The sequence below is a fragment of the Barbus barbus genome (genome assembly GCF_936440315.1).
Source record: "Barbus barbus genome assembly, chromosome: 4".
In the NCBI taxonomy this organism is placed as follows: domain Eukaryota; kingdom Metazoa; phylum Chordata; class Actinopteri; order Cypriniformes; family Cyprinidae; genus Barbus; species Barbus barbus.
In genome coordinates this window covers 36,143,914-36,165,493 of record NC_136732.1, presented here as the reverse complement: position 1 = coordinate 36,165,493, position 21,580 = coordinate 36,143,914, and the positions used below count along the sequence as shown (strand labels likewise).

Genomic DNA, 21,580 nt, shown 5'->3' with positions numbered 1-21,580 from the left:
TCTCTGTTCTATTAATATTACAATGTGGCGTCTTTCACTGTAACAAAAATAAGCCCACTAAAATGAAGTTTAATTGCTGCCTTGAAGTTTTCCGTAAAATCAAAATGATACCAAGGTACAGCCTGCAGTTATGGTTCGATCGAGAAGTTGAAACTCATGAGATTGAAAAACTATGCAATCCAGTAGGCCTATAAATGACAGAAATAATTGTGGCAAGATAAAAGATTGCTCTTGTTATGCTTTTATTAACAAGATAATAAAATCCCATCCTGAACAGAGGCTTATACGTTTCGAATATTCACCAAACACAACTAGCCTACTTTTTTATAGAACAAATACGAAATATTTGGCTAATAATTTTCAATAAGTGCGAATAATAATTATAAACCTAATTTGTCTAAACAATACATACATAACTTTTAACGTTATTTAATACAAGATAGATAGATAGATAGATAGATAGATAGATAGATAGATAGATAGATAGATAGATAGATAGATAGATAGATAGATAGATAGATAGATAGATAGAATAAATGTTCAGTACTTGGTTGCAGAAATCCACTAATGAAACATGACTTTCTAAATTTGTTATGGAATCTTAAAAAAAAAAAAAAAAAAAAAAAACAGCATTCCGTCGGTATACAAAGTTAAAAAAAACGAAACAAGTTTAGTTCAGAAAGCACTGCGTCGTCCACATCACCAAACCCTCATTTGAAGAAAGCAAGTCTTTTGGGTCGAGAGGTCTTTCCAGAATTCAAGATTGAAGCAAAAGTCCGGAGATATGCCCACAATACAGGTGGTCACCTTGGCACACAACCTAGCTTCACCAGAAAGAAGTTTTGAGAGCAAACCCTCACCTTTTTATTAAGAGATCAGGTTTCTTTAGATGTTCGCTCTGCAAACGTTGTGAAGACAGCCCCCTGTCCGGTGAAGGAGGGACGCTATTCTATTAAACGTGAACATGCTTGAGTTATCTGCTGCTCCCGGCGCCTCCCAGAAAGTTTGGGGTATAAAAGCCAGGACCTAGAGATGGTTTAGGCAGTAGGGAGTTTCTGCTGGGGTCTGGATTGGAGTCACAGAAGACCCGACCCTACCGTGTATGATTGGAGTCTAAAGGAAAAAAAAGAACTTCCCTCGCCTCAAAGAGTCTACATGTCTAATATTTAGACATGTTCAGCTTTGTGGATATTCGGTTGGCCCTGTTGCTCAGCGCAACGGTGCTTTTGGCAAGAGGACAAGGCGAGGATGATCGTAAGTATCATTTTCTACAACTTTTCAAGCTTTTGCTGGAGGTTAGTGGGTGCAAAAGTGAAGCAGTGAGGCTATTGTGTGATGCTGCAGAGAGAAATTATTCTCTCAGGACTGAACAGGTTATGCAGGCGTCTTCCTATAGCCTTAAGCATAGATTATGTTTTCTCTTGGAATGGGAGAAGAACGTTTGTTCAGTCTGGGTGTGCATTAGACCCACTGGGCCTTTTCACGCTCTGCATGCGCGAGCCTTTGGAGACAAGTTGGCACAGGTTTGGAGACTCTCCTCCACGCGCAATTTGTTATCCTCAACAGCTGCTAAAAGAGAAAAGCAGACACAGCGAGAGCAAACTTAGTCAAAATAAAAATGTGCAATTCCAGCAAAAGAGAAAAAAAAAATCAGGATATGGGCGACATCCATTAAAAAAAGTTTTCCCCAAACCAAAAAAAAAAAGAGAGGGAGAGCGATGATCTCATTCTTGAATGAGCATGTTTCCAAACTGTATAGTTAAGTCTGCTAACTAAATTAAAACAAAACTACATTTCCTGAAAGAAAATCAAGACATGCAAAAAGTTTAAATGTATGGTTTACTTTTAATTAATATTCCAGACCCTTAATTTTACCTGTAGAAGGGCTCAAGTACTTCAAGCAGTCTCAGAGCGCCACTTGGTGGTTAAGTATGCAATGGCCCCCCCCCATGCCTTTCACTTTTTCCCCCTCTGTTATGATGATTGAAAACACATGCGGACCCTGCAGACTTTCCACTGAAGGAAAACGTTAGTCGTTGCCAAACCGACAGTTTTCAATTACTTCATGATGGACGGTCAGCTTCAGCAGACGTGGAAATTTTCCCTCAAGCTTTTTCCTCTGAATAAATGCAATCTGGGCATAACGGTACTGCGCCACCTAGGGGTGCATTTCAAACCAAATATTTTCAAGCAAAAGTAACGGTGTGCGTTCACTCGAGCTGTGATCTGTTCCCACGTCCACGGGAAATATTTACAAAACAAAATTCTCAAAAGATGGCCTCATTTCAATAGATAGACCACCAAACCAGTCGCATGGTCCTTGTGAGATTGAAAAGATTTTGACATTATTTATAGGCGACAAAAAAGTGCCTTATAAGCATTTCCCACCTTCCGTCACCGATTTAACGCCATCCGTCAGTAAACAAGAAACTGACCTGTATTAGACATGCGCATCTTATATTTTATGACATAGGCTACTCAAATAATATTTTTGCTTTCATGCTCATGCAACTATTTCACTCGTTATTCCCGTAGGCACAGGCGGCAGCTGCACATTGGACGGCCAGGTCTATAATGACAGGGACGTCTGGAAACCAGAGCCATGCCAAATCTGCGTGTGCGACAGCGGCACCGTTATGTGCGACGAGGTGATCTGCGAGGACACAACCGACTGCCCCAACCCAGTGATTCCCCACGACGAGTGCTGCCCCGTCTGCCCAGACGACGGTACGACGCCTTGATTCTCACGCCCCGTTTTTTCTTACCTTGGGCAAACAGAACCACCCCACATCCCTTCATTTAAAATGTCAGAGAAAATTCATATGGAGCCACAGCTTTCACTCCCCACTGGATTTTTAAATGTGATCTTCAAGCTTCAGGCCTTATGGTCACTCACTGGATTAATTTGTGGTTTTGCTCTTGGTCTAAATCAGGTGCAATGCCTCAAATCTAATTGGGGAAAGCCACAGACTTACTTGTTAGGCTGACTGTTATCATTTTAGTGCTGAACGTTTACAAACCAAAAGAGGCATCTGATTATTTTCTATTTTTATATATGGTTTTAATTTTGTTTCAATTTTTCCTCAACTTTATAGAATTCCAGGAGCCCAGTGTTGAGGTAAATGTTGTTTTACCTTTATCAGCTTACATTTCTTAAAATAAGTTTTCAGTTCATTGTTTCATAGAGGGATCTTTCTAAATTGCCTGTATGAATAAGCATACCATACTCAAGGCCTCATTTGAAGCTAGTTATTTTGCTATCTTTCTGGGAAAACAAATCCTCATAAACACTTTTGTGTTCATTATTCTCTCGTAGGGACCAAGAGGTCCTGCTGGTGAGAAGGGTGAAAGGGTAGGTTTCTATTTCCCTCTTTTTATGCATCTGTTTATTGCTTAATCAAGGGTTTTGTTTAGTTGCTGAACATCTTGAAGTTCTTGGAGAACAAAAAAAATGAAATCAGAAAATCATCTAAATCAGCAGTCATTACCACTGCATAAAACTTTACATGTTATTTTCCTTATTGGTTACTTATAATTATTTTTATAGCTTACCTGATTTTCAGTTGGATTTCTTGATTTTTATATTTGTGTGTGTGTGTATATATATCATTTTTTATTAATTTAATTAATCATAACACAATAAATATGTATTATTAAATTAAATAGAATTATATTATATTTATATATATTATATCTATAAACACACACAAAGGTAAATTGAGACAAAACTCATAAGTACTCGTATGTCTGAAAACAGAAAGTCTCTACTGATATGCATTAATTCTGACATGTCTTCATAACAACAAAAATACAAAAATATTACTTGCTACATACACATGCTGCTGGCTTATATTGTATTATTTTATGGTATTTGTGGTGCTTTGAACACTTGTGATGCGAGAGATGATTTAGTCTGTATTTAATATAAAAAGACAACCAAATTATATATCAGCCCACCACTTTCCACTAATTATACCTCTACAAAAAAAACTGATCTATAGATGCGGTGCATCATTTTGAACTGTGAAGGCTTTGATGTGAACTGCTTTGAGTGTACAAACCTGTCTGTACCATAGTGTTGCATCTGCCTCATTCACTTAAATCCTAATTTTCCTTTCCCTCGATCTCAAACAGGGTCTTCCTGGCCCTCCCGGCAATGACGGAATCCCTGGACAGCCTGGTCTTCCTGGGCCCCCAGGCCCCCCTGGACCTCCAGGCCTTGGTGGAGTAAGTATCTCACCCTAAAAAGGGAAAATACTAGTTTTCTCCAACAGATAGGTGAAAGGTGTTGAAAGGTGTGACTTAGATGAGCCTTTAGGTCAGGTGCGAATTTTCACTTGTTCTAGGCCATAATTTGAAATCAGATTTCAAATTTAAAAGACCTTTAGGTCACAGGGCTGACACATTTCAGCACCATTTAAGTGGACAGCACCCTCAGGGCAGTAGCCACAGTTGCACTCAGGCATGCAAAGATAAACCTGAGCATGAGCTAGATAAGTTCAGTTATGTTTCTTCCTGTCCTATGCTGAGATGAGCAGAGATTTTTCTAAGGGCCTCTCATTTCATCTTTTGACTGACAAGAGCTTTGCATTTTTTTCTCTGTGTCCCTCCACAGAACTTTTCTCCTCAGATGTCTGGTGGATTTGATGAGAAATCCGGAGGAGGAATGTCCATCCCAGGCCCCATGGTAAAAATGTGCATATGCTAACATACACATTCCTATACATGCATGCACACATAGTACATATGCGTCCTGCAAATCTCTGAGTGATGCAAATATCAGTTCAATAAATGCTTATAAACTTATTTGTCCCTCTATATAATCAACGTTCAGCTCTTTATTAACAGACAGCATGATATCAGCTGCTGCATTACAAGCACATGCTTAGTATATTTTTAATCTATGGCATACAGGCATATGAAGGCCTGTAGCATCAAACAAAATGTCCCATGAATATATATATATATATATATCAGTTATTACTTTGTCAGGCTAACTTACAGTATATCCTATGTCTCTTTTTTACAGGGACCTATGGGCTCCCGTGGACCCCCTGGACCTCCTGGATCTCCTGTGAGTACTCCCTAACAGTTCTTAGAAAGCTTAATATATATTTTAAACCAGTTGCATACTGGAAGTCATAATTAAATTACGCTAAAAACAAGATAATATTTTAAGACAAACATACACCATACAGTTGGAGATAGATATACACAGTACAGCTGTAGCTTTAAAAAAAACATAATAATAATAATTTTCCAAATAAAAGTCAAATTTATCATTATGAAATAAGTTGTATGACTGCAATTTGGAACCCGGGAAAATCTGAATAGATTCATTTTAATTAGATCCACCCAGGAAGTCAAAATTAGCTAGTACCAATTTCCTCAAGGCTTATTTTAACATTTAATAGCACTGTGTTCCTCAGGTTTGTGTTTCTTGTCATTTGTGCCCTTTGTCCTCCTTTAAAGGGACCGCAAGGATTTACTGGCCCCCCTGGTGAGCCTGGTGAGGCTGGTGCTCCTGTGAGTATCTATAAACAAATGACCTCTGCACTCATCAACTCAAACACACAGCTTTTTCTTAGTAAATTACACAAATAACAAACAAACAAAAAAAGATTGTATATCCTCTACTGACTGAGTTAGCAGTTAAACCCTAGAAATCTGAGGTCATTTTACCTGCTTACATATACCCAAATTAATATTACTCTCACATATTCATATATATGTGACTCCAATTTGACCCATTTGGGTCAAATGAGGTCAAAAGGGTACAGGGTTCATACATTTTCAGCCACCTAGATTTTTTTTTTCGACTGAGTGGATGCATGACATCCAGTCTGTGCATATGTATAACAGAGGTCTCTTACTGGAAAGTAAAAAGTCATTTTAGTCGATATTTCACTTTTTCCGCTTCTGGATAATTCACACCGCCAAAGGTGTGACTCACTCATGCCGCTACAATGTGAAACACGTAAATACACTCACATGGACAGGAAATGTATTTTCCTAACCTAGATTTTATTTTATTTTTTTTGCTGCTTTCCTGGTTTAGGGTTCAATGGGTCCCCGTGGTGCAGCTGGTCCCCCTGGAAAGAACGGAGAGGATGTAAGTAATCTACACATTAAAGTTTAAGAAGATATAAGGAGCTTTTAAAAGAACAAACTGCATTATTTTATGCAGTTTACTTCAATTATAGTACTGTAAAATGCTTCCACTAGGATTTCAGGAAAACAAGTATTGTATTTATCAATGTCAAACAGAAATGGATAAAGAGACGTTAGGAAATAGTGACAGTGAAATAGCAAACATTTCTCATAATTCATTCGAAAAAGACTTTAGGCTTTAAATAATTCGTCATTCTTTTCATTCAGTTTGTTTCTCTTTTCTCATCTGTTTTTCTCTGATTTTGTAGGGTGAGTCTGGCAAACCCGGTCGCCCTGGTGAGCGCGGACCCCCTGGCGCACAGGTGAGTGTTGCCAAAAGGACTCTTCACAGGATTTCTTATAATTGCATTGTATTAGTTAGTAGCATTATAGTGTATGAGAAAGAGAATTGGCTGTAACATCTTTCTCATTCTATCTAGGGTGCTCGTGGATTCCCCGGAACCCCTGGACTTCCAGGCATCAAGGGACACAGAGTGAGTTCTCTAGATCTAAGAAGTGATTCCTCTTGTTTGATGAATATCAACTTATGTCCACATTACTCAAATCTTAATGTTAATCCTCTGTACCTCAGGGATTCAGCGGTCTAGATGGATCTAAGGGAGATAGTGGCCCTGCTGGACCTAAGGTGAAATCAGAATTAAAATCAATTATCACACTTTAAACCTGAAGTTCAAAGTAAGCAGACCACTTAACATGCTGCTTTCCCCATTAGGGTGAGCCTGGTGCCTCTGGTGAGAACGGAACTCCTGGAGCTATGGTAAGAAATAGCATTTGTTCACACTGAATAAGCATGGCTTATTCATGACTTATCGGCATATGACTTATTCACCCTATTTTCAACATCTAAATTTGTGGTTCTTTTCTAATGTAACTCTGTTTTCCAGGGTCCTCGTGGTCTGCCTGGCGAGAGAGGCCGTGCTGGTCCTCCTGGTTCTGCTGTAAGTAACCTTATAAGCATAAACTTTATTAATGTTGTAATATATGACTTTTGTTGCAGTGTTATATATTATTTTTAGATGTGACATTGTGTACTTTGCAAATACAGGACAGACATGTATATTGAGCATTTCATGATAGCTTATCATCATTCTGGAAAGACATACTGCACTTTTAGGTTGAGATCATCCCTCAAACATAAAACACAGCATTTACCTAAATCCTGTCCTCTGCACATATTAATATTAATAATGAATATGTTCCAAATAATAATGTTTTTCAATTATTCAGGGTGCTCGTGGTAACGATGGTGCCGCTGGAGCTGCTGGTCCTCCTGTAAGTAGCCTTTAAAAAAAATTTATATATATATAAAAAAATAAGTAAAAACTTAAGCTAACTATAATTTATTTTCTCTTTCTAATTTTAGGGCTCAACTGGCCCTGCTGGTCCCCCAGGATTCCCTGGTGGCCCTGGAGCTAAGGTAAAAAAAAAGAAAATACTCTCATTTGTTCACAATTACACACATTCAGATTCCAAATCAAACCAAACAGGAGTTAGAGTACCACAAGGTGGCACTGTAATTGGGCTGATGGAGCCAGATGTTTTTGGCAGCTGTCAGTCATCTCAATTATGTAGGCCAATAATTAATTTCTGGTAAATGTGTTAGTAGGTCAAAGCTGACAAACAAACTTCTCCTCTAGCATCATAAAAATACACAACGCTGCATTTACATTGAGGGATGAGATGAGCCTTGTGGCACTTCCTAGGTGTTATATTGACCCATCTCACTCTTATACTTTGCTTTCTCCAGGGAGAGGTTGGTCCTCAGGGAGCTCGTGGTGCAGAGGGACCCCAGGGAGCGCGTGGTGAGGCTGGTAACCCTGGACCTGCTGGTGCTGCTGGACCCGCTGTGAGTGAATCTTTTTATATATCACGTTATCTAAATGTTTTCAATCTTAAATTTCAATTATTTGCGCACTTCAGTAATGACCACCTTGTCCATTTTGCATTCCTTCTGCTGTAGGGTAACAATGGAGCTGATGGTGCCCCTGGTGCTAAGGGTGTTCCTGTAAGTACTGTCTTAATCTTTATCAATAAATGCACTTCTTCTTGAATAAAGTTTATATTTAGGTCAAAATAGTTCCTCTTCCTGGATTAGAACATTGGTGTTAGTATATTAAAAGCTACATTTTTGTTTCTCTCTGCTGCTACCTGCAGGGCGCTTCTGGTATTGCTGGTGCTCCTGGTTTCCCTGGACCTCGTGGTCCTCCTGGAGCTGCTGGAGCTTCTGGTGCCCCAGGCCCTAAGGGTAACACTGTAAGTATCCATTTCTTCTCAGATGATGAGCTACATTTTTTTAACACAAAATATGAATTATTTTACACATTTAATTTTTTGTTTTTTAAAGAAAAGGCCATTCTGTCTATTTCTTCTTGACAATTTTCGTTCGTTTTACAGGGTGAGGTCGGTGCCCCTGGTTCCAAAGGAGAGGCTGGTTCTAAGGGAGAGGCTGTAAGTATAAACTTCACTTATTTCAGCTAGAAACTTTGTCACCCACGTCATTGTTTTATTTCATATCAATCTTATCATGCAAATTTTGGTAAACTATTCTACATGTTTGCAAAAAAAGAAAAATCATTGCTCTTCACTGATTTTTCACAAAGCAACTATGCTTTTGGCTTTTACAATCATTTCTAACTATCTCCTTTTTCTTGTGTGCTTATACAGGGTGCCCAAGGAATTCAGGGTCCCCCTGGCCCCTCTGGTGAGGAAGGCAAGAGAGGAGCTCGTGGTGAGCCCGGTGCTGCCGGTGTCCGCGGAGCCCCTGGTGAACGTGTATGTACCCACATCAAACCTCTCAGTTTGTAAGAACCTTAAAAGTGGCCCTGACCATAACAGTTACATACCTCTTTGTGCAGGGTGCTCCTGGTGCTCGTGGTTTCCCTGGTGCGGATGGATCTGCAGGTCCTAAGGTGAGTCTACAAAAGATACAAAACATCCTTTTTAAGCTAGCAATTAAGCAGAAAATTGGTGCAAAATCTGTTTAGGATATTATCATGTTCATATCCCATAGTTCACCAAAGGTAAATAGTGATCATGATAAATGCAACACTCCCTGATCTTTATAACAGGGTGCCACTGGTGAGCGTGGAGGCCCTGGAGTTGTTGGACCTAAGGGTGCCACTGGTGAGCCTGGCCGCAATGGTGAACCTGGTATGCCAGGATCCAAGGTGAGAATTCTGATATCAGCAGGAATGCTACACATCATTTGGTTGAATTGTTTGTGTATTAATGTGCCAGTGACTACCGTTTGACCCCCTCTATCTTCATTCTCATAACAGGGTATGACTGGTAGCCCTGGCAGCCCTGGACCTGATGGAAAGACCGGAGCTGCTGTGAGTGCCCACACAATTCTCCAGAATGTCACAACAAACCATCAGCTCCACATGCACTCTAATCCCATACTGTACATAATAATATCCATGAAAACTCTTGCTGAGATGTTTTATTACAGCACAGTCGAAAATGCACACACTGCATACCCAGAGATTGATACAGGGTGGGTAACGTTCAAACTCACAGGTCTTGTTTTATTTTTGACAGGGTGCTCCTGGACAAGATGGCCGCCCTGGACCACCTGGCCCTGTTGGTGCCAGAGGACAACCTGGTGTCATGGGATTCCCTGGACCTAAGGGTGCTGCTGTGAGTGATCCATACTTTCTTTAAAAAGTCAATATGCTCACTGTATAGCCAAATTGCAGACAATCAGACCTTGATAGTTTATTTTCTAAGTATAAGAAACTTTTGAGGTCAGATTCAATGTGTGATTGTTACTAAACACTTTCTAAGTGTAATGTTTACTTCTGCCCCTGTACAGGGTGAGGGTGGCAAACCTGGTGAGAGAGGTGTGATGGGTGCTATTGGTGCCACTGTAAGTAGCTATAGCTTTTGTTTTCCACACCACAGTCAAGCTTGTTTAGTTCATAGTGTTGAAGTCTGTTGTTTATTCTATTGTGTTTTGTATCAAACTATAGGGCGCTCCCGGTAAGGATGGTGATGTTGGTGCCCCTGGTGCTCCTGGATCTGCTGTAAGTAGCACTTCAGTATCCCATAAGGCATTTGCCATATGGTTTCCTGTCGTTTAATGTTATTTAAGTCTCATTTAAAACAGTTTATATATTGGCCACCATTAAAATACATCTTCAGCTTCAATCTACTACATTATAATAATACTCTCTATAACATTGAAATACAATTACTCGATTTAAACAATCTGGCTAATGTGTTTTTTCATGAATAGGGGCCTGCTGGTGAGAGAGGTGAACAGGGACCTGGTGGTCCTCCTGGATTCCAGGTGAGTGAGTTTCTCATCTTACCCAACCCAAAAAAACATTTTTTTTTTTTTGTTATAGACATTGACATTGGTGTGCTCATCTCTTTGTTGTCCATCTGAATGACAGGGTCTGCCAGGACCTCAGGGTGCTACTGGTGAGCCTGGCAAGTCTGGTGAGCAGGTAAGTTGCTAGCCAGTGTGTTGATATGGAACTGCTGTTAATTGTATAAACTTAAGGCTGTGAACTTTCCTTATATTATAAAACAATTAGAGGGGATTTATGGTCTAGCAATGTTTGCAAGGACACTTATGCTTAAAGGAAGCTTAAGCATGGAGTTCGGGCTATGGGCAACAGTAATTAAGTCCTATAGAAACCCTCATTAGAAATAAAAGGCCAGATGATATGATACTAATTTGCCTTCTTTGGCATATTACAGGGTCTTCCTGGAGAGGCTGGAGCTCCTGGACCTTCTGGATCTAGAGTGAGTATCTACAGCATGATCGTCAAATGGCACATAGTCCATAAAGCTGACTGTAGTTCTAGGTATGTGAGATGGACAAGAACTGAGGGTATCTCTCAATACTTTTTACCCAGGGTGACAGAGGATTCCCTGGTGAGCGTGGTGCCCCTGGCCCTGCTGGTCCTGCTGGTGCCCGTGGTTCTCCTGGTTCAGCTGGTAACGATGGTGCCAAGGTGAGTCTCACCTGTCCTTGATGTTGTACCATACATTTACAGCGATCGGCTAAGCAAAATCTGAAGGGTACTTTTCAATGTGAATCAAACTCCTGAAGTGAACGATGGCACTGTACCAATGAATATGTATTAACATTAAGATGAATTTTTCTTCCTTCCTTAGGGTGATGCTGGTGCCTCAGGTGCCCCTGGTGCTCAGGGTCCTCCCGGACTTCAAGGAATGCCTGGCGAGCGTGGTTCTGCTGGTCTGCCAGGTCTTAAGGGTGACAGAGTGAGTACTAATGATGCACCTTTCTGAACTTTCCTGACACCAAAAAAATCAGTATTAATGCACAGCAAACTGAGCAACTGAACTGAATAGCGCAAACTCTAAAAAAAGAAAAAAAACTCACGATAATCTCTTATCCCAGGGTGACCAAGGTGCCAAGGGTACTGATGGTGCCCCTGGTAAAGATGGCATCCGTGGTATGACCGGACCAATTGGACCTCCTGGACCTGCTGGAGCTCCTGGTGACAAGGTGAGTGTCTTTTGAGCTATATTCCATATGTCCATAATGTATCCATCTCACAAAGTTGAAGAACATATTTAGCTATGATTCAATCATTTGTATTTTAACATAGGGAGAGAGTGGTGCTCCTGGACTTGTTGGACCTACTGGTGCCCGTGGACCACCTGTAAGCACAATCCTTGACTTTAAGATACACACATATGCTACGCAATATTGACCAAAACGTTGAAGTTTTTAACTAAAATTATCTGATGGCAATACCTTTTCTTCAATTACGAATAGGGTGAGCGTGGAGAGTCTGGTGCTCCTGGACCCGCTGGATTTGCTGGACCTCCTGTGAGTAACAAACTCTAGTATATATATATATATATATATCCTTATAAAAATGTTTTAACTATTACAGGCCAGTTTTTATGTCAAACAACTCATTTCTGTCCAACAGGGTGCCGATGGTCTGCCTGGTGCTAAGGGAGAGCCTGGAGACAATGGTGGTAAGGGTGACGCTGGTGCTCCAGGACCTGCAGGAGCGACTGGTGCCCCCGGACCTCAGGTGTGATCATCTTCCCCCGATAATCTTCTCATCCAAAACAGACTGATGCTCTTTTGGGTTTATAACATTTGACCACGTTTTAGTCATAGTTTCTTCACTAATGTTGACACGCAAAATTTTAATCAAAATTATTTGTGCTATACAGGGTCCTGTTGGTTCTACTGGACCCAAGGGTGCCCGCGGTGCTGCTGGTCCTCCTGTGAGTATGACTTCCTTAATTTTATATTTTTGGGTGTTATATTTGTACTTACCACAATTAAAAATGGCAGTATTTTGAGACACTTGTAAATGACATACAGTATTATTATTAGACTAATCCATTTTTACATTTTTGTAAAGGGTGCTACTGGCTTCCCTGGTGCTGCTGGCAGAGTTGGACCTCCCGGCCCTGCTGTAAGAATCACTACAACACTGATTATAGATAGTACTAATTAATACATTAAAGTATTAACAGTGATCCTCTTCCATAATTAACAATGGTTCTCTAATTGCTTCTTGTCTTAGGGAAATGCTGGACCCACAGGACCTCCTGGAGTCCCTGGTAAGGAGGGCCAGAAAGGTAACCGTGGTGAGACTGGACCTTCTGGGCGCACTGGTGAGGTTGGTGCTGCTGGACCACCTGGTGCCCCTGGTGAGAAAGGAACTCCTGGAGCTGAGGGTCCTCCCGTACGTCTTTCATGCCAATCAGTAACATCATTGCCTTACCTTCTGGTCTTGTCGAGTACATGACTAAAGTATTTTGGGAGTCAATTGGGGGAAAATTATTAGGATGTCTTAAGCAGTTTTCTCAAATCCTCACACTTTTTGGCAGTGTTATATGTGCACAACATATTTTCTTAATTTATGGATTTGTTTTGCTTTAGTATTAATCTTTGTTGTTATCTTACAAATTTATAGCTTGAATTATTGTACCTCAACTGTGAGTTTTCTGTCTACCACAAGTGGTAGTTATTTAATTGATTATTGGTAGAGTCCAATTGTACGACAACTGTGTGCTTGTTAGCACAACTGTTTGTCATAGTTCATTCTCTGCTAGAGGGAAATACGATTCATCCTCTGTCCTCCTGTCCATGTCTGATGTCCATGCTAGTATAGATTGGTAGATATTTAATTGTAACAATTTCTAGTTATAAAAACGCACGGTCTACTATAGACATAATGAAATATAGACATTGTCTGCAATGTACTTCCTATATTAAATCATTAATATTCCACTAATACTTTTCTTACAGGGCTCTTCTGGTATCCCTGGACCTCAAGGTATTGGTGGTCAGCGTGGTATTGTTGGTCTCCCTGGACAAAGAGGCGAGCGTGGTTTCCCTGGTCTCCCCGGCACATCTGTGAGTATTCTCCTTTTTTTTTTAACTCTCTTTGATGTATTAATTGAACTCAATAACTCACAGCACGCAAATCTCTCATTTACATCCATACACTCATGGGGTATAGTTGTGTTATTCAGTCAGTATCTACTTTCAAGTGTTTATCTTGCTGGAAATTTGGCATCTTAAGCATCATTCTTGGTATAGCTTTCATTCTCTTTATCATGCTATTTAGGGAGAGCCTGGCAAACAAGGACCTTCTGGTTCCTCTGGTGAGCGTGGACCTCCTGGACCCATGGGACCCCCTGGATTGGCTGGACCTCCTGGCGAGCCTGGTCGTGAGGTGAGGATATACACCTTTATACCAACATCTACCTATATAAATGAAATCATAAATATCATCCTGCCTTGTTGACATCTATTTAATTTGCTTTAAATTAGGGTACTCCAGGTAATGAGGGCTCTGCTGGACGTGATGGTGCTCCTGGCCCCAAGGTAAGCTGCAGTCTTCATAGTTTCCCATACAAATCAAACCTCTACGCCACACATTAGGCTTTGTGACTGAGATTGTGTCCCTGTTCTTCTGCTCCCGACATAGGGTGACCGTGGTGAGACTGGCACTTCTGGCACCCCCGGTGCTCCTGGACCTCCTGGTGCTCCTGGACCCATTGGCCCTGCTGGAAAGACTGGTGATCGTGGAGAGACTGTAAGTGTCCCATCTTAAATAAGGAAATGAACTGCTGATGGCTTAAAAAGCATGGGAGTATTGTAACTCATATGTTTTTATCTTCTTAGGGCCCTTCTGGTCCTGCTGGTGCTGCTGGCCCTGCTGGTCCCCGTGGACCCTCTGTAAGTCCCAACTTAAAAGAATTGCCAAACCAGAGTCTATGTGTAGCTCCATCTGTGATACGCACTGTACTGTCATCTGAGGGGGTAATGTCTTTATCCAGGGACCTGCTGGAGCTCGTGGAGACAAGGGTGAGACTGGTGAGGCTGGTGAGAGAGGCATGAAGGGACACAGAGGATTTACCGGAATGCAGGGACCCCCAGGACCTCCTGTAAGTGACTCTATTTAGCTTATGGAACTTCAGTAGAAATCTCAAATATAATATTCGTAGTTTGAATCCTGTTTTTTATTTTTTTTTATTCTTGCCCGTAGGGACCCTCTGGAGAGCCTGGACCTGCTGGAGCTTCTGGACCTGCTGGACCTAGAGTAAATATTATTATAAAATATTTGATCAAGTAGTTGAAGCATATACATGGTGGCCTAAGTGTGTATTGGAGTTAGTTCTGATTAGATTTGGATGTTTCTGTTTTTGTATTAATAGGGCCCTTCTGGATCTTCTGGAGCCTCTGGTAAGGATGGTATGAGCGGACTTCCTGGACCCATTGGACCTCCTGGACCCCGTGGTCGTAATGGAGAAATTGGACCAGCCGTGGGTGGTTCTTTCCTTTTCTACATGACTGTGCACCCAGAAAACCAAATATACACTTTAACCCCGCCATATTTGGTTTACTCTTTGGTATAGGGACCTCCTGGACCTCCCGGAGCCCCTGGAGCTCCTGGACCCTCTGGTGGTGGATTTGATATCGGCTTCATTGCCCAGCCACAGGAGAAGGCCCCTGATCCCTTCCGCTCATACCGTGCCGACGATGCCAATGTGATGCGCGACCGTGACCTTGAGGTTGACACCACCCTCAAGTCCCTGAGCCAACAGATTGAGAGCATCATCAGCCCAGATGGCACCAAGAAGAATCCTGCACGCACTTGCCGTGACCTGAAGATGTGCCACCCAGACTGGAAGAGCGGTACGTTCCCTTTCTCCATTGCACAACAATTCTAAATTCCTAAATTCTTAAGTCATTTTACATTTCTCACCCTGCATCATACTACTTTGCCATGCATCGATTAATCCCATTCCTCTCAAAAATAAAACACAGGAGAGTACTGGATCGACCCTGACCAGGGCTGCAACCAGGATGCCATCAAGGTCTACTGCAACATGGAAACTGGCGAGACCTGCGTCTACCCAGCTGAGTCCTCCATTCCAAAGAAGAACTGGTACACAAGCAAGAACATCAAGGAGAAGAAGCACGTCTGGTTCGGAGAGGCCATGGCCGATGGCTTCCAGGTGAGAATGTCAACTAGGCCAAAAAGTATAACAGGCTTTGTCCTCATATGTCTGTTTATTATATTTGCTGATTTTCTCGTGCTTTCCTGTCAAAAACTACAGTTCGAGTATGGCAGCGAGGGCTCCAAGTCTGAGGATGTCAACATTCAGCTCACCTTCCTGCGCCTCATGTCCACTGAGGCTTCCCAGAATATCACATACCACTGCAAGAACAGCATTGCATACATGGACCAGGCTTCAGGCAACCTGAAAAAGGCTCTTCTGCTGCAGGGCTCCAACGAGATCGAGATCAGAGCAGAGGGCAACAGCCGCTTCACATACAGTGTCACTGAGGATGGTTGCACGGTGAGTTCTCCATCTTTATCCTTCCTTGATGTGACCATCACACAGTCTTAAAACCACAACAGTACAGTTCATTTGAATGTGGGAGCTAAAAAACTGTTAAAATGACAGTTAACATCAAAGCATGACTTCAGTGTGATTATTCATTTAGCACTAGCTTGTATCCGAATTAACTTCCATATGAGAATAAAAGCAGAAGGGAATTAACGCAAGGAAAAAAGCACCACTAATTTAGCAGCGTAAATGTTTGTTATTATTGCAACGTAAAGAATGGTTTTGAATAGGCTCTAATTCTATCCCTGTTTTCCTTCTTTCCATCTCTCCAGTCGCACACCGGTGCATGGGGCAAGACAGTCATCGACTACAAAACAACGAAAACATCCCGTCTGCCTATTATTGACATCGCCCCTATGGACGTTGGTGCACCTAATCAGGAATTTGGCATTGAAGTTGGCCCAGTCTGCTTCTTGTAAAAAAGAAATCTGGACTTGAGATTGTTTGTGTGCGTGTGTGTTTTTTTTCTAGCAATCATCTCTCTAAAATCTTTTCTATGCATTAAAATCAAACCCTAGAATTCAATTTGGCTGTCCAAATGGTCCACTTGCTTAGACCTGCGCTTCAGAAGACAGTGGTTGTGTGTTATCAGGCTTTTTTTGGACCACTATTTTGTCACCACCCACACTGAGGATACTTTAGAAGACTCATTTGTTTCACTGGCAACAAGAAAATAATATATGCTTATAAAGTGTAAAATCCCCCTGGAGTTTTAAAGAAACATCACTGATGCAAGTGACTTTTTTCAACCACTGAGGAAGGACAATGAAAGAGCAAAACCAAATGCTTTGTACCATGTTCAGGTGTTAAATAAATCTGTAAAATGACATTTAAGTGTCTTTGTGTTATACCCATTTGGACCACCGGGTGCCGAATGCCAACGTTACTCTCAAGAGTCACACAAAGTACATCTAGTAGAGACAGGGGTTCAACTTTGTTTTGATGTCTTATGGCTACCTCAAAAAAGAAACCTGCAATTCCCAGTGTTGACCAACACCAGGTCAGGATTTTACTTGGCAGAAGTATGGTTAAAGGATCAAGTGACAGCTGTAAAGGTGCTATTTCCTAATGAGGTCCTGTCAGCAAGAAATTCTTTTTCAAGAGTTTTGTTTTTTCTAAAAGTAATGTATTGTTCGTTGCTTTTGCTCACAGGGCCTTTGGTGCTAAATAAATCCTAATATCTTGCTGCCCAGTTGTAACAGATGTCTCTCTTTCTGAAGTGTACGCTAAGAGCCAGACAGCAGAGCTTTTGTTAAGAAGCAGTACTGTAGCTGTGATGCACACAGTCTTTTCAAGTGTAGAATAAGCAGGTGGAGTCTGTTTTTATTTTCCAAACACCTTTTGACACTTTTTGGTTGTTGTCTTTTGGTTTCTTTACAAAACATCCCCCCCCCCCCAATGTTGTCCAGATGCTTCCAGCTATATCCCCACTTCTTTCCCATCCGTCTGTAATCAGAATTTTTGTTTTTACCCAGGGTTTTTTAAAGCGTAAAACAGGCAATCAAACAGAAAAGTCCTAAAATTATGAGAGAAGCACACCATAGGGGGGTTAAAACAAGAGGATCTGTACCTATTTTGTATATGTATAATAATTTGAGATGTTTTTAATTATTTTGAATGCTGAAATAAAGCATGTTAAGTGGTCGACCTTATGTTTGTCAGAAGTGATCTTGACTCGTCCCTGACTTCCCAATGGACTTGAATGAAGCACAGCTTGCACCTGTTACAGTTGTTTTGACTAAAAAGAAAGATTAAAGAAAATCTCAGAAATGTCTGATACTTATTGGTGTGTTTTTTGTTTTTTCATGTTGTTGTTACAAAAGTAGTTTCTTATACCACTAAGCAAACTCTACTGAACAAGACATCCTTTGAGCAAAGTAACTTAAAGTTAGCATATGTTAGGAAAAACTGCATGTTCTTGTACTAACCTGGTGCAGCCTTGAGGTATTTGCGATGACAAAAAAAGTATTTAAATCGTTGCACTCCCAGATGATGTGCATAATATTCCACTGATAATCCAAATGATCCATTGGTGAATGTCCAGATCAAAACTTATTGTGTTGGTTGATGCTCCAAACTCCACATCTGTTGAAATCATCGGTCATCCGAGCTGTCGAGGATCGTATAATCCGCAAGCAGACGATGCCTTTGACTTGAACGCTGAGAGAGGTGTTGCTGTGAACGTATTTGTTTTTAAATGTTTAAAATTATTTAAAGGCATAACTTTTTTTGTGGAGCTTCAACTAAGGAGAACCACTCTTCTGCTGCAGTGTGCACTCAAATGCTAAAGGTGGTAGGTGGTGAAGGTGGTAGTCCTGCAGGACACAACAGGGTCATTGTATTGTAAGGTATGCAGAGGCTTCCGTAGTGGGGGGCTTGAATATCTGAACTGCTAACTAGATCCATGCACTCACTTTCACTTTAAAACACTGTAATTCTTTGGGGAAGGGGAAAACTTTGCAAACCAAAATAAAGTGAAACAGTGGGCTTTATTTAACTGAAGACTAATCTGTAGAAATCAGTAGCACAATAACTGATGCATCTTTTTTTTCTTTCATTTTTGGAGTTCATCTAATGAATCTGTACACTGGACACGAGTTTTATTTCTGAATTCAGTTAATACTCCCCATATAAACCATGAACGTAGACATTAAATATTAAAGATATTAGCATCCGGAGTACATACATTTCAAGAAGTAAGAATTACATAAAGGTGAGTGAGGGAAAACTGTAGGGTCAAAATCTCACCAGGGCTTGATTTATCATCACATGTTCTTTGTTCTTACAGAGCAAACGCTGTCCAAAGGTTTTAAATTGCCTGCAAATTGTTATAACAACTAGTGATGTTAAATTCTTAATAAAATGAAGACTAAATCAGGGTATTAGGTCTGGTCGACTCGCTCCCTACGCCCTCTAACGGCTCAAGTAGAGAAAACAAAGTATTACAGTACAATAAAAGGGTAAATAGAGAAACTATTTAAGTAAATATACGTAATATATATATATATATATATATATATATATATATATATATATATATATGTGTGTGTGTGTGTGTGTGTGTGTGTGTGCACCTGGTATTCATCACGTCCTGGGGACCAAATGTCCCCACAAGGATAGTAATACCAGTAAATCTTAATCTTGTGGGGACATTTTTTGGTCCCCATGAGGAAACAAGCTTATAAATCATACAGCATAAAGTTTTTTGAAAATCTAAAAATGCAGCATGTTTCCTGTGAGGGCTAAGTTTAGGTGTAGGGTTGGTGTAGGGCAATAGCACATACAGATTGTACAGTATAAAAACCATTACGCCTATGGGATGTCCCCATAAAACATGGAAACCCAACATGTGTGTGTGTGTGTGTGTGTAAGTAGGCAGATACTCCTAAGGTTTAATTATAACTTTAGTTACTGAAACTACAATGACCTAATTCATCAGGAAACTAATAACGTTAAAATGATAAAGTTAATATAATTTACCTTGGAGCAAATATAGGTGTCGACTATGGACAGCATGTACCTCTCAAGGGGGGGAAATAGTCTCTGGTTACTTTGTGTATTTTTGGAAAATATCAGTTAACCGCATTTAAACGTAAACACACTGACCTTTCGTAGACTCAAGTTAGAAAAAAACGCACACGCTTGTCTGGCAACTGTTTCTAAGGAAGGATTGGTCAATAACGTTTTAAGGCGGGGCTTAGGAAAAAGTCAGTTGGAAGTTTGTGAAATGAGGAGGAGGTGAAGTGGCGATGAGAGAAAAGACTGAGGAAGTTGAAAGAGCTCCAATAGAAGAAAACTGCGGATTTATAGGACTAGGGAACCAAATGTGTCAAATTGACAGTCATATTTTGACGTAAGTCAAAAAAGTTGTAAGTCGCAGAAATACCATTGTGACAAGAAAGGTAGCATCGGTGCTACAATGTCATGTGCGTGTACAGTGGAATATTATTGTTACTCGTTAAGCTACTATTAGTTACATTTTTGCTGTTCAATTAATTGTTATAAATGGTGATTTGGTGATAAATGGTGAAATATATATATATATATATATATATATATATATATATATATATATATATATATATATATATTATATTCAAATCAATGTAAACAATGCCGCATTTAATAAAAAAAAACTGAATATCGTGAAAAACTGCATTTTTTTGTAACTGATTTCAAAAAGTTAAATTTTAATATATATTTTAGATTCATTACATGTAAAGTAAGACATTTCAAAAGTTTTTTTTAGTTTTAATTTTGATGATTACAGCTTACAGCTCATGAAATCCAGTATCTCAAAATATTAGAATATTTCCTAAGATCAATCAAAAAAAAGGATTTGCAAAGCAGAAAAGTTCGAGTTCTTTAAAGTATGTTCAGTTATGCACGCAATACTTGGTCGGGGCTCCTTTAGCACAAACTCCAGCATCAGTGAGGTGTGGCATGGAAGCGATCAGCCTGTGGCACTGCTGTGGCACTATTGAGTCTTCAGCTCATCTGTATTGTTGGATCGACTGTTTCTCATCTTTCTCTTGAAAATATACCATAGATTCCATATGGGGTTCAGGTCAGGCATGTTGGCTGGCCAATCAAGCACAGTAATATCATGGAAGTGGTTTTGATACTGTGGGCAGGTGCTAAAGTCCTGCTGGAAAAGCAAATCAGCATCTCCATAAAGCTTGTCAGCAGATGGAAGCATAAAGTGCTCCAAAATCTCCTGGTAGACGGCTGCATTGACTCTGGACTTGATAAAACACAATGGACCAACACCAGCAGATGTCACGGCACCCCAAATCATCACTGACTTCAGAAACTTCTCACTGGACTTCAAGCAGCTTGGATTCTGTGCCTCTCCAGTCTTCCTCCAGACATTGATTTCCAAATGAAATGGAAAATTTACTTTCATCTGAAAAGAGGACTTTGGACCACTGAGCAACAGTCCAGTTATTTTTCCCCTTAGCCCAGGTAAGATGCTTCTGACGTTGTCTCTGGTTCAGAAGTGGCTTGGTAGCCCTTTTCCTGAAGACGTCTGAGCGTGGTGACTCTTGATGCACTGACTCCAGCTTCAGTCCACTCCTTGTGAAGCTCTCCCAAGTGTTTGAATCAGCTTTGCTTGACAGTATTCTCAAGCTTGCGGTCATCCCTGTTGCTTGTGCACCTTTTCCTACCCAATTTATTCCTTCCAGTCAACTTTGCATTTAATATGCTTTGATACAGCACTCTGTGAACAGCCACTCCTTTCAGTAATAACCTTCTGTGACTTACCCTCTTTGTGGAGGGTGTCAATGATTGTCTTCTGGATCATTGCCAAGTCAGCAGTCTTCCCCATTATTGTGGTTTCAAAGAGCAAGAGATACCCGGAATTTATACTGTAGGGATGGTCATTTAATGAAACTCAAATATAAATATTCTAATATACTGAGATACTGGATTTTGACTTTCATGAGCTGTAAGCGCTAATCATCAAAATTAAAACAAAAAAACTTTTGAAATGTCTTACTTTACATGTTATGAATGTAAAATATATATGAAAGTTTCA

The 21,580-nt window shown here is 40.5% G+C and overlaps 1 protein-coding gene across 1 annotated transcript; it reads left to right on the top strand.

The window, feature by feature from the left end:
- The first annotated feature begins 1,038 nt into the window (after window positions 1-1,038).
- Window positions 1,039-16,870, top strand: LOC306869117 (uncharacterized protein). The gene is made up of 51 exons (XM_079415731.1): window positions 1,039-1,254; window positions 2,536-2,727; window positions 3,096-3,118; window positions 3,317-3,352; window positions 4,135-4,227; window positions 4,616-4,687; window positions 5,030-5,074; window positions 5,473-5,526; window positions 6,059-6,112; window positions 6,420-6,473; window positions 6,591-6,644; window positions 6,743-6,796; window positions 6,884-6,928; window positions 7,056-7,109; window positions 7,399-7,443; window positions 7,535-7,588; window positions 7,919-8,017; window positions 8,132-8,176; window positions 8,326-8,424; window positions 8,566-8,619; window positions 8,836-8,943; window positions 9,027-9,080; window positions 9,240-9,338; window positions 9,450-9,503; window positions 9,712-9,810; window positions 9,986-10,039; window positions 10,143-10,196; window positions 10,409-10,462; window positions 10,569-10,622; window positions 10,879-10,923; window positions 11,037-11,135; window positions 11,299-11,406; window positions 11,546-11,653; window positions 11,757-11,810; window positions 11,927-11,980; window positions 12,087-12,194; window positions 12,340-12,393; window positions 12,534-12,587; window positions 12,699-12,860; window positions 13,427-13,534; window positions 13,749-13,856; window positions 13,955-14,008; window positions 14,112-14,219; window positions 14,309-14,362; window positions 14,464-14,571; window positions 14,673-14,726; window positions 14,842-14,949; window positions 15,043-15,322; window positions 15,455-15,645; window positions 15,748-15,990; window positions 16,314-16,870. The coding sequence occupies exons 1-51, from the start codon at window positions 1,173-1,175 to the stop codon at window positions 16,458-16,460; spliced, it is 4,347 nt and encodes a 1,448-aa protein (XP_079271857.1). The 5' UTR covers window positions 1,039-1,172; the 3' UTR covers window positions 16,461-16,870.
- Window positions 16,871-21,580: the final 4,710 nt, after the last annotated feature.